At 42.7% G+C, this 13,708-nt stretch overlaps 1 protein-coding gene across 7 annotated transcripts in view; it reads left to right on the forward strand.

Moving 5' to 3' along the window:
- Positions 1-13,708, forward strand: part of PPP6R1 (protein phosphatase 6 regulatory subunit 1) — a 58,850-nt gene that overhangs the window by 15,563 nt on the left and 29,579 nt on the right. For 2 of the 7 annotated variants that reach the window (XM_039335174.1, XM_039335173.1), the window contains 5 exons: positions 6,537-6,769; positions 10,960-11,146; positions 12,234-12,371; positions 13,041-13,106; positions 13,319-13,431. In XM_039335174.1, the coding sequence (XP_039191108.1) occupies positions 6,543-6,769; positions 10,960-11,146; positions 12,234-12,371; positions 13,041-13,106; positions 13,319-13,431 (731 nt within the window). In that variant the 5' untranslated portion in view covers positions 6,537-6,542. Of the gene's footprint in view, positions 1-1,064; positions 2,040-5,766; positions 5,790-6,536; positions 6,770-10,959; positions 11,147-12,233; positions 12,372-13,040; positions 13,107-13,318; positions 13,432-13,708 lie in introns of those variants that run through there. The other 5 variants (XM_039335172.1, XM_039335170.1, XM_039335168.1 and 2 more) reach the window with 5 other exon arrangements.

Here is a 13,708-nt window from a genome sequence, read left to right on the forward strand (position 1 = left end):
TAGAGATTCTGTCCAGGGGAATCGAGCCGGTCAATACCTAGGCGAGCTCGCCGCTCTTCGGTACACCGATCAGCTGTAAAGCGCGAGGATTCCCAGCCCGTTCGGCCGACAGAGCCGCTGTGCTGCTCGCCCCAATCAGCTGAAAGGCGCAGGCCTCGGGGCCGAACAGGCCGCTCAGCCGCCTTCCTCCATCGGCGCTTAGGGGAAGCAGATAATAGGCTCAAACTTCTCCCCTCTCGCCCCAGAAACCTCCCAGCCACCCGTGGATAGCCGCGGTCCGGGGGGGGGGGTTGTGCCATCGCAAGGCTCACGTCTCTGGGCCTCTAGGCGGATTGCTTCAACATCAAAGAATCGCCATTTTGAGCCTCGTGGCTCCATCTTCAGTTAGCTGTTGGAAGGCGTGGCCTCCTCTCAGGCGCCATTTTGATTAGTACAGTTCAATCCGCCATTTTAGGTGGATCTACCATCCGGAGTTCTTTTACTTGTATTACAAATTTGATAACTTGATAGTATTATCTATCCAATAATACAACAGCATAGTAATAGAAAGAGAAGGGAAGAAAGAGCGAACTACCTCCTCATAACTTGTGGTCTGTTTTTACAGCCACAGATCAGGGAAAATAGTTTATCAATTTACAAATGAAGTCTCATTAGGTCTGGACATCCCTGTCCACTGACTTTGGTGAAGGAATTGAGGAGAATTTGAATTCTATCTAACTGTTTTCCTTTTGTGACCTTTACTCACTGCCCTACAGGGTCCTGCCTTTCAGGGAACCTGTCTGTCCGGCCATTGTTTCTGTGCAGAAGAGGGCTCTTAGTCCCCAATTATCTGCAACTGATCTGCGTACCTTAATTCCCCACTCCAGGTATTGCCTACTCGGGGTACCTGACACAATGGCAGACAATGTCTCGTATTCAGCTATGCAGGTCCCCCAATTGTCCCCCCCACAACAACAGCAAAAATGCAGATCCTCTGAATCTGAGGTGGGGGGGGGAAGAAGAAAGCGAAGACAAAACACCTTACCCAAAGGGGACCATCCAAAACAGCTGAGCGAGAGGCCTCGAGGAGACATTTGGCTCTAGAAAGACAATTTGCCAGGGCCCAGAAGACTAACTCCAATGGGATAAACATGGTTTCCCCTGCCCCATTGGCGGCCCCCTCGGCAGAACCTACTTCCCAGGAAGTTCTCAGAACTTGGTCTCCTCTGGGGGAAACCGAACAGTTAGACTCCTCTCATTCCTCTTCACCAGCATCTACACCAGACCATACTCCCACAGTAGCTAGGTCCAAGGACAGAGCTCAGGAGGACATATGGTCGGCCCAATTTCAGGCATTCATGCAGGATGCCTTTTCTCAATTTATGGCCTCTAAGGGCCAATTAGCTTTTCAACCATCCCATAAGGGACGAAACAGGGCTCCGCCTACTAACATTTCTGAGACTTCCTCTCAGATAGGAGAGGGAGACTCATTAGATCTAGACATGACAGACATGCCCCTTTCGGAGGATGAGGGGAGCGCACCTGAGCAGGCGACGAGCTCTGGCCTCTTTGATCCAGCGCTTCTCAAATCACTTCTGATAAAGGCAGTCTCTACGGTCAGTTTGACCTCAGTCCAGGAGGAGAATCCTTCCACAAGCAAGGAGGCAAACCCTCTCTTTGCCAAAAAAGTCCCACAGGACAAATACATCCCCTGTCCGGAGGTCTTCCGCACCACGGTAGAGGAGCAATGGGTTTCCCTCACAACTCCACCTACACCCAATAGCGTGGAAAGGAAGCTTTTCAATGTGTCCCCTTCCTTTTCGGGCATGCTAGATGTCCCTGCAGTAGATAGTCCCCTGATCTCATTATTTTCTACCTCCGCGATTCCAGGAGACATGGCGGAGGCCTTGAAACCAGAGGAAAAGAAATTTGAACATTCCCTCCGTCGTTCCCACAGGGCCGCAGCTTGGGCGGCCAAGGCAGCAACATCATCATCCTTCTTCGCAAGGGCCTGCATCATGTGGCTGCGGGAGTTGCAAACCACCGTACCTCCAGATCAGGTCAGAGCGCACCAAACTTTGGCCAAGATACTGGCCGCCTCACAATTTATGGCTGACGCTTCACTGCACGCAACCAAGTATGCGGCAAGATCTATTGCTGCCACAGTGGCCTCTCGTAGACTACTGTTGCTCAAAAATTGGAAGACAGATCTGAAGGCCAAGTGGCGTCTTTTGACGTCCAAGTACAATGGGTCATCATTATTTGGATCCATCCTAGATCCACATGTAAGCGAGAGCAGGAATAAGAGAAAGATTCTAGTCCATCCATCAAAGAAATTAGACAGAAGAAGCAGTCAGGAGTTCCGGAGGCAAAGTTTCCGCCCAAGCAACTCCTGGGCTGGAGACAACCCTTTCAATCAGGGCAATCCTGGGACTGGCCTACAGGCTCACGATCCTTCTACTCGAGGCAGGATCGTCCCCAGGATCGCCAAAACATGGGAGCCAGAGGCCAGTTCCAATCCAGACGTTCCTTTAGAGGATGCCGACCCTTTAAACGCGCCAAGTGACGCCAGACAGGACACTCCCATAGGGGGTCAGTTAGGCAATTTCATCGAAGTCTGGGAGCAGACGATTACCGACGCCTGGGTCTTGGAGACAGTCAGGAATGGTCTGACCTTAGACTTTTGTTCTCCCCCACCAAACCGGTTCATCAGATGTCCCATCTCCAGAAAAGCACACAAGGCAAGGTTGGTTATCTCGGCCATAGCACACCTCCTGTCAATTCAGGCCATAGAGAAGGTACCAAAAGGAGAGGAAGGAAGAGGATTTTATTCCATCCTCTTTGTGATCCCAAAGACATCAGGAGGGTGGAGAGCAATATTGGACCTAAAGGGCCTGAATTATTACGTGAATTATAGGAGGTTCAAGATGCAATCCTTGAAATCCATCCTAGCCAGTGTCAGGAAGGGTGACCTCCTGTCCTCAATAGATCTCACGGAGGCGTACCTGCATATCCCCATCCATCCCAGATACCGCAAATTCCTCAGATTTACCTACGCGGGCCGGCATTACCAATACAGGGCCCTACCCTTCGGTCTATCCTCAGCCCCAAGGGTATTTACCAAAATTCTAGCCGTAATAGCGGCCCATCTCAGGCTGATGCTGGTGCGCGTACAGTTTTATCTGGACGACATCTTGATTCAGTCCAGCTCACAGGAGCAGGCAAAAGTAGACCTCCAGACCACAATCCGAATCCTACAAGAGCACGGATTCTCGGTCAATATAGACAAGAGCCATCTCACCCCCTCAAGGAAACTGCAGCACCTAGGCGCGGTGATAGACTCGTCCCAGTGCAGGGTATACCTTTCCCAGGAGCGTCAGACCAGCATCTCCAAGCTAGTTCACCAAGTTCAGAGAAACAGGAGAGTACCTCTGATACAGCTCTCGAAGCTCCTGGGAAAGATGATATCTTGCATGGGCATTGTCCCATGGGCAAGACTCCACTCAAGGGAGTTGCAGTGGTTCCTCCTCCCCTACCAGAGGAGGAATCTCAGTACCTCCAACAGGAAGGTCTTGGTGCCAGAACAGGTACTGAGATCACTGAATTGGTGGATATCTCCCATGATACTCAAGGGGAGTATATTCAGGGAGCCGAACAGGATTACGCTCATGACAGATGCGAGCCTATTCGGATGGGGAACCCAGATAGCGCAGGGCCAGTTGGATCAGAAGGACCTTTCTCACAGCATCAATTGGCTGGAGCTTCGGGCCATTCACCTGGCTCTACGTCAATTCTCCCACCTAGTAACGAGAAGATACGTTCTCGTTCTAGCAGACAACGTAGCAGCCAAGGCCCATGTCAACAAGGAGGGAGGAACGCGATCCGCGGAACTAATGAAGGAGGCATTAGCTCTGGCTCGGTGGGCAGAAACCAATGTGAGCTCCATCAGAGCGGAATACATCTCAGGGGAGACGAATCTCCAGGCAGACTCCCTGAGCAGAGCCAAGGTGGACCAGTCGGAATGGCGACTGGATACGGCTCTGTTCGAGGAGATCTCCCGGAGGTTCGGACAGACGCATTTGGACCTATTTGCCACCCCGAAGAACACACAACTCCCCAGGTTCTTCTCCAGATTCCCGACTCCGGGATCGGAGGGAACGGACGCTCTCAGGTGTCGGTGGCTGGCGCAGCTCCTGTACGCCTTTCTACCGCTGCCATTAATACCGGCAACCATACGCAAGTTGATCCTGGAAGGCGCAGAGGTAATCTTGATTGCTCCACATTTGCCACGGCGCCCGTGGTTTGCCGACCTCGTGGATCTTTCGATATCACCCCCATGGAGGATTCCCCCAGACCGAGTAATTCTCAGTCAGGGCAAGCTGTTGCATCCAGATCCGCAATGGCTACAACTAGCCGTTTGGCATTTGAGCGGCAAAGTTTAGCCAAGCAATCCTACTCCTCAGGGGTGATATCGATCATACAAGCATCAAGAAGACCTTCCACAAACAGGATCTACGATGCTACATGGAAAGGTTTTTGCAGGTGGTGCGTTCCTCTTCACCTAGATCCAACCGCAGTATCTATTCCCAATATCCTAGATTACCTATTGGAGGGACTTAATAAGGGCTTATCAGTCAACACTATTCGTAGACAGGTATCGGCCCTCTCAACTGTACTTTCCTGTGACCTCCCTGGCGCAACATCCAGCGATTAGCGCTTTTTTAAAAGGGGCGACCAACACTAAACCTCCTGTTATACACAGGTACCCGTCTTGGAACTTGCCCAAAGTTCTTCAAGCCTTGACATCAGCACCATTTGAGCCTCTTGACTCATGTTCTCTTCATCACCTATCGCTGAAGGTAGCCTTTCTAGTGGCTATTACTTCAGCAAGGAGAATTTCGGAACTAGCAGCACTGTCAGTGAGGAAGGACCTTTGTACCTTCCTCAAGGATAAGGTCGTTCTTAGACCAGACCCTGCTTTCATTCCGAAGGTAAACAGCATCTTCCACAGATCTCAGGAACTGATCCTTCCTGATTTCTGCCCAAAACCCAGACATAGGCTAGAACATAGATGGCACAAACTGGACGTACGTAGAGCACTGTGTTTCTATGTGAAGCGCACTTCGTCCTTCCGTAAGACGGAAGCATTATTTGTTTCCTTCCAACCATCAACTATGGAAAAGAAGGTGTCATCTTCTACCATAGGTAGGTGGATTAGAGCCTGTATAGCCCAAGCCTACGTCTCGCAGGCACTTCCAGTGCCCACACACGTGACTGCCCACTCAACACGCAGCGCAGCCACATCTGCTGCGTGGTCAACACAAGCGTCGGTGGAGGAGATTTGCAAGGCCGCAACCTGGTCTTCTCCTTCTGTATTCATTAGGCATTACCGTTTAGACTCCTTTGCCGCAGCAGATGCTGCCTTTGGTAGAAGAGTGCTACAGCAAGTCGTATCTGCTCAGGATTCAGTGGCCTAGACACTCCCTCCCAGGGGGACATGAGGGCTTTGGTATGTCCCATCCATTGGACTCTACAGCCATCCTGCTGGAGAAGGGGCGTTGTCTTACCTGAACGCCTTTTCTCAGCAGGATGATGTAGAGTCCAAGCCCCCCCCAGATATTAGGTCTAGGCAGGTATTGAACAAGGAGCTATCATATCAATTCCAACAAAGGTTCTCGCCTCAGTCAAAACTGGGGTCATGCCCAAAGGAGGGGTGTGGCCAAAGTTTTTACCCAGTCTGCCGGGCAGGAAGGCTGTCATAGAACCCATCCATTGGACTCTACATCATCCTGCTGAGAAAAGGCGTTCAGGTAAGACAACGCCCCGTCTCAATAAAGTAATTTCACATTGATTGGAAACTTGATTGCACATTTCTGATAATAGCTTTCCTTCTACCTAAGTTTACTAATATTCTTGTTAAAATATTCAGATTACAACTCTCCAAAAGCTTGCAATTGCTCAAATACATCCTATTGATCCTGCTCCAGCTACAGTAATCTGCAGGAATGTTTTCATCACTCTTGATAAGATTGCCTTCCTTCTTGTATAACTGATTTTTTGTTTCATGTGTGGATTATATTAGTATTTAATCAAACGTGGATTTGATGCTACTTTGTTGGGATCTACTAAGTTTGTGAAACTCCTAATTCCTAAAATTCTTATTATGTACCTTTACACCATCACTGCTTAGATCTGGATATGCTCACCATTTATTTCATGACTTAATTTTTCCTAAATAATCCTAAACTTCTCCCTCCCCCTTTATAGCAAGCTCATAATTCCTCAATATTAGCTAGTATTTTCAGCTGTGGCCTTTTGTTCTTCCTCCTAGTCTGGATCCATAATGTAGTTTTTAAACAAAAGAAGCTCTGTGCTTGGCCCTTCATACAAAATACTCTTTGTAGCTGAAAAAGCTGGTGTACAATTTTATTTGGAAAGACTTGTTTAATGTGGATGAAAATGTATGTAAATATATATAAACAATTATAATGTATATACACATCTACCTACTCTTCTCCTTTTAGTGACCGCTTTTGTTCTTTTTTCACTTCCTTTAGGAAGCCATGTTCTGGAAGTTTGATCTCCACACAACTTCTCATATTGACACACTTTTGGAGCGTGGGAATGTGACCCTTTTTGAACTTTTGGATGAAGAAGATGTGTTGCAGGAATGCAAGGTGGTCAACCGAAAGCTTGTAGACTTCCTGGTACAGCCAGAACATATGGAAGCTCTGGTCACTTGTGTGACTGAGGAGCCCCCTGGAGATGTGGATGAAAGAGTGCGCTATAAGTAAGTAGATCTTCAGACCTCAAGGAGAGGCATGAATATATGAGACTTCTGCTGATAGAATTCAGGTCTTCAAAATGTCCAGAACCAGGGAGATTTATGTGTCAGACTCTTTCCCAATTCTACTGTGGAGAGTCATATTTCTGCATCCTCTCCACACAAATACTTAGTGAGCACAAAGAGGGGGAGGTAGCATGTTTAACTGGAGTATTATCCTAAAAGCTGCCTGTAAAAATGGGGCTGTTCTAGGTACTAGATGTTCTGGTTTTCATCTCCACATCATGATTATACAAGAAGGTATAAAAGGAGCATAAATGAGTGAGGATGGATATGTTCCTATCTTCCTGTCCATAGCAGCCTTGAGCTCAATGATGCTGCTCTAGACTCCTCCCCTCCCACCTGTAACATACCATGAAGTGGGCAATGAAATGATAGCTGGAAAAACAGAATAAATTTCTGCTGAACTAATTGAATTACCTGCCGCTGTGTGCTACTAGCATATGAAGATTGGTTAGTTGGCTGGAGGGGCAGATTATTCATTCAGCTATAACTTGTGAATAAAGCCAGTGCGGAAAATAATAGGTTAGTGGTCAAACCTTCTGCTTAACCATGTTTTGTGTGTAAATTGGGGGAATGCTATGTGCAATAGTTAACAAACCAGACCAATGGGGTTTAATATGTACAGAATGAGAGTAATGTAGCAGCAATCTGGAAAACATAATTTAAATTTAAATTAAATTGGTCTGAGTGAGAAAAAGATCCCACATGCCATAGATGCTTACTGAATCACCAACTCAGTGATCCTAGTAGAAGTACAGTATACAGAATAACTGTAGATAATTCTAGAAATTATGGACAGTTGCCTGGGTTGTGTAGGACTTCCATCAGCCTTTCTACCCATGGTTGTTCTAACCATACCTTGAATGAGTAAGCACTAAAATAGCACAGCAGCAGAAAATCAACATAGATCCTTAATTTAATGGCAAAATTATGTATGAATCCTCTGTTTGTTATATACTCTTTGGATTTTCATGACAGAGTCTTTCAGAATCAGGTGGCATACAAGTTTAATATGTATGGTTGCACAGTCAGCCAGATATTTGGATTGGATTTCTCATTTTTATCTACCTAGCAATTATTATATACACAAAAATGTAAAGCCACAGTTGCCAGCTCTTTAGCTGGTGTTGGCTTTTATATGCTTTATGTTTTTCTCAAGATCCTAGGATGTTGTAATGTATTGGCATAGTATATATATGGAGCCAAGCAGCCGTGTTTTGTCAACACGGAGGTTTTTAAAGGGCCAAACAAGATTTCTTGGTATGGCATCCTTTATTGTGATTGATCGCACAGCCAGATGATTAGACTGGATTTGGTATTTTTATCCACCTATTGAGTCCTTCCCAAGGACCTGAGATAGGTAGGCATTGTAGTTTAATAATATTAAAGGTATCATCACAGAATGCAGGCAGTTCCAAGTAAAGCTGCCTTTTGCAATTGACTGAGGGAGAATTTGCCAATGCTGATGGTGTTCAAGCAATGCTCTTATTGTTCTAGAATTGCACCCAAGAATTATTACAAACTTTTACTATTGGTACTATTTTTACTTTCTTTTGCCACACAAACTTTCTACTTCTACTTTGTATTTTGTTATGCTCCTTAGTTCTTTTCTCTTCTATTTTGCTTTCTCCAGATACTGCATTGTCCACTATCAAGACTTTTTTGTCTTATTTATCAACAATTGTTAGGTTTGGGGGGTTGTGTGGCAGGCACTTATTTGTTTGAATTCTAAAATCCCAGAGCCTTTAGTTTCTTCATTTTCTATTTCCTTTGTGTATTTTGTAATCCCGCCAATTCTTGCTTGCCAACAAATGGTATTTCTTTCAAATATTCCAATGCAACATTGTTGCTACTTGTCCTGCTGTTGTTTTTGTCAGACTGTGTGATCTTCTTGCAGCAGCTAATCAGGTGGTCCTGATTAGCAGTTGTAGAGGTGGCATTTGCTTCCTGTTGCTGTTGTCTCAATTCTGGCTTTGTATATAGGTAGTTCTCAATTTACAACCACAATTGAGCCCAAAATTTATGTTGCTAAGTGAGACATTTGTTAAATGAGTTTTGCCCCAATTTGCAACTTTTCTTGCTACAGTTGTTAAGTGAATCACTGCAGTTGTTAAATTAATAACATGATTGTAAAGTGAATCTGGTTTCCCCATTGACTTTGGTTGTCAGAAGGTCACAAAAGGTGATCGCATGCAATCGTCATAAATATGAGTCAGTAGCCAAGCATCTGACTTGTGATCATGTGTCCATGGGAGTGCTGCAATGGTTGTGTGAAAAATGCTCATAGGTTACTTTTTTTCAGGGCTTTTTGTAACTTCGCAGTTACTAAACAAACTGTTGTTAATCAAAGACTACCTGCACATTTTTTCTTAAGATTTGGTCTTGTGCAGCCAGAATTAGCCCCTCTGTCTCTTCTCTTTCCTGCTTTTAGTCATTGCCAGTTCTGGTTGTTATTTGCCCATCCCAAGGACCTGGGATAGGCAGATGAGGATTTTTGATGGTGTTAAAAGATATTGTAGCAAGACATAAGCTGTTCTGAATAAAGCTGCCTTTTGTAATTAACTGATGATGATTTTGTCAATGCCTAAGGCAGTGTTTCCCAAACTTGACAATTTTAAGGCATGTGGACTTCAACTCCCAGAATTCCACAGCCAGCATTGCTGGCTGTGGAATTCTGGGAGTTGAAGTTCACATGCCTTAAAATTGTCAAGTTTGGGAAACACTGGCCTAAGGTGTTAAAAGTGGTGCTCCAGTTATTTTGATTTACACCCACCAAAGTGCTATTACTGTTGATACTACCTTTGCTTTCTTTTGCCACAGTTGTTCTATTTCTATTTGCAGGTTCTATTTTGTTGTCTTCTGTAGTTCTTTTCTTGTATTCTGCTATCTTTGGGTACTACATGTCCTCTTTCCAGACTTTCTTGTCTTTCTTATGCACAGTTGTTACGTCTAGGATGTTATATGGCAGGTGCCTATCAGTTTGAATTATAAAGTCCAGAACAATTTAGCTTCTTTTATTATTTTTCTTATACATGCACATATGTGGGGGTTATTATATTATTTTTATCTTTTATTGTTTTTATTTATTTCTTTTATATTGAGCTTTTATGTCCTGTAAGCAGTCTTGAGTTGCCATGTGCGAGTAGGTAGCAATATAAAATTTCTAAATAAATATATAAATGTGAAATCATAGCTGCAAATTCTTTAGCTGGTATTGGCATTCATATGTATCAAGTTCTTCTGAAGAATCTAGGATGTTATACTCTATTAGTGTAGTAGATGTGCAGATCCAAACAACATAGTCTTTGTAATTAACAGGTGGAAATTTTGTCAATGTGCAGTTCTTCTAACTGCCATCCAAAAATATTTTTGGTATAGTACCCAGTGTTCCAATAACCAGAGTCCTCATGGCGAGATGGACAGCAGTTAAATTTTATAAATAAACAAACAAGCACTGGGACTACCATGATTGGATTATGCCATAATCTTTCAACTTTGATTTTCAGATTTTGATACTTCGTGAACTTTCCCAATTTTTTGTTTTTTATTATACTATCCCCTGATATTGTCACATCAATTATCCACACTTTTCTTTTTTCAACCACAATTAAATCTGGTGTATTATGGACCAACACTTCATCAGTTTATGTTTTGATATCTCACAATATATTAACCTGCTCCTTTATGACTACTTTTTCAATTGTTTTTTCCCACCAATTTTTTATTATTGGCACATGATAATTTTTACAGATTATAATTGTATAATTTTTATTAATTATTACACATGATTATTATTGAAAGCTTCAAACTAGTTTCTTACTATAATTCTATATCTTTGGAATTCAAAGAAAAGTGGTGATACTTGCACTGAGTAATTGATGAATATATAGTGTTCTGGAAATATCCTAATGCTACAATCACTGCAATGAACTGGACAAATTAAGGAAATACCAATAGCTACTCAGAGCAAAATGCAAATTAGAAACACAGAACTTCAGATTCTGAATAAATTCTGTTAACATTTTACTCTGCAGATTATTTTTCTTCATTTTCAGTCAGTAGTCAAACTTGGGAGAGATATTTGTGCAGCAGGGTTTGATCTACATCTACTTTTAAAAATCGCCCGTTTTTAGATATCCAAGTGTTTCTTGCGAGATCTTGACATCAGACGTCACACAGATAAATGATGCACTGGGTGAGGATGAATCTCTCCTGCGACGTCTCTATGGTTTCCTTCAGACTGGTGGAATCCTCAATCCTCTGTTGGCCAGCTTCTTCAGCAAGGTTATGGGGATTCTTATCAATCGTAAGACTGATCAGGTAATATCTTAAAGTTTTTTTGGACTGCTAAAGAAAGAAAGAAAGCTTAATCATAACTGATAATTCCCTCCCTCACTAATCATATGGTTCATCTCAAGGGACTTCTATCATTTTCCTTTCTAGTTTGCTCATTCACACACACAAAAGGCAAAGACTCCATTGAAATACCATCAGCTCATGGTGACTTTGTGGGTGTGTTCACCTAGCTTTGTTGACACAGTATGGTAGCAGTTTGTTATTGCCTTCTTCCAGGATATATTTTTAACTTCTCGGCCTGGTTAGGTTCTTCTTGTATTCTCCCATCAAATACTAACCAGGTTACAGTGGATTAGCTTTTCAAGTTCATTGAAGGTCAGCTAGTGGCAGCAACCTAGCCAAGCTGGTATAGTCACATAAAGCTTTGAAAATAACTTGTAGAAGACCTAGAATATAGCTTGTCATGAATTTAATTGAACCAATTATTTAGTGGATCTTCAGAAGTGTAAATAGCTCCTACATGAAAAGATAATATCCTAAAATATTAATTATCACATACAAATAATATACATTTCAGCAATAAGTATTTTACTGAGAATAATTATTGATTATCAAATGACCAAGTTTCTTAAAGCATATGATTGACTAATTTGTAAAATAAGCTAATGTTCAAAATGGAGATTCTCTGTAATCTAGCTGCTATGGTATTTGTTTTATCTTGCCCATCCTTTAAGGAACTATATCCGTTTTATCTTTATAACATTCCTGTATGCTAAGTTACAGTGGTGACTCATTTGAACTTCATGGCTGAGTAGGAATTTGAACCTGGGGATACCTAATCACAGTTACGTGGTCTAACTATTATATTGCCCAAGGATTGCAAAAACGTATACTTCATGATTATGCCGATATGCGGTATGGCCCATTTCCATGCAAGATTGTCAACAAATTAACTATAGACTCAGCTATATATAATACATATTATTTTCCCCTTATGTGGGAGTTGACCATTCTACTCCCATATTGAGGATAGAATTTTGTAGGGCCATTTGTTTCCAGAGTGGCTTTTACCCCCTTCCCCTCAATCCTAATTTATTTGGTTTTTTTCCAGATAGTTGCCTTCTTGCGTAAGAAGGATGACTTTGTCAACCTGCTGCTACATCACATTGGTACCTCAGCCATCATGGACCTCCTGCTGCGACTCCTAACCTGTGTGGAGCAATCACAGCTCAGGCAAGACGTATTCAATGTAAGGATCCAGCTGTAGGCATTCTTGTCTACTTCTCTTTGCTTTCTTGGAAGAGCAAACAATATAGGTTTCTATATAGCTTTTGTTATTTTGGTCAGTTTGTCTAGAAATATGATGATCCGCTTTGAAATGGTATTATTTCCTTGTTCTGTGGAGATATATAATTAAGTAAAAGATCTGATGTGTTAGTCAATCCAAACCATATTATAACTCTGTCATGCCCTAGTTTTCTTTCTTATGAGCAATAGCCATTTAAAAGACTTAAATGGATTAAATGGATTATTGTAGGTATCACAATGTTCTACTGCATCTTCACCAAGCAAGAACCATTTCCTGCCCATCAAGAATTAGGTATAAAAGCTTTAAAGTCAGTGAATACCTATTAACCTATTTATCTAGAATAACCACCACTTGAATCTTCCGAAATCTTGATAATTATTTTTACATGTATATTCCATTTCTTTTGATCCTTTTCACTGGTCAGATTTTATTATCAGGTGTTTTTTTTTACTGTTACACTAATAAACATAGCTCAGTGATAGACTTTGGGGGAAAGGTGACGCATCACTGGAACTGCATTTGTCCCTGAGTCAGTTTCAATGTATAAGTAGAGCAGATCTGAGACATCTTTCTTTAGTCTTACCATTCTTTTGTTTTCATCATCCAAAGTGGCTTAATGAGGAGAAAATTGTACAGAGGCTTATTGGGATGATCCACCCTTCAAAAGACGACAATGTAAGTAGCAATTACAACTATAGAGGTACTTATTTGTATATAAGTTGTGTGCAGTGTTGGTCCTGCCATTGGATTGCTTTCTTCTGATCGATAACAGTAAATGGAAACTGAAACAAGCAATTGCTTTGCTGTAGTTCTGGTGCATTCAGGTGCTGTGCCAACTAGAAGAGATCTTCATAAGGTTTTTTTTTTTTCTTGTTCCCTCTTCCCAGCAACATTCCAATGCTTCGCAGTCTTTGTGTGATATTATCCGGCTGAGCCGTGAACAGATGATCCAAATCCAGGATAGTCCTGAGCCGGACCAGTTACTGGCCACGCTTGAGAAGTGAGTGCTAAGCACCAGCAGCAGGGAACAAAAGAGGCACCATTGCCCTTAGGTTAGAAATAAGTGTCACTCTCTAACGCTGAAATGAATTTGAAAGAGGAAATGCCTGTTTATCAAAATTCACCTCATTTTTAATATGACTGCTATCTATATACTACTAAGCTCTTATTGTCGTGACCTTTAATTGGGTAAAATGGTGCATCATAGGGCAACCATTTTTGAACCAGGAGACCTTCAATAGGCTAATGTACAAAGTATGTTCAGAATCCTGGACCCC

Source organism: Crotalus tigris, unplaced genomic scaffold (genome assembly GCF_016545835.1).
Source record: "Crotalus tigris isolate CLP2741 ecotype Arizona unplaced genomic scaffold, ASM1654583v1 scf7180000017639.5415321, whole genome shotgun sequence".
Classification (NCBI taxonomy): domain Eukaryota; kingdom Metazoa; phylum Chordata; class Lepidosauria; order Squamata; family Viperidae; genus Crotalus; species Crotalus tigris.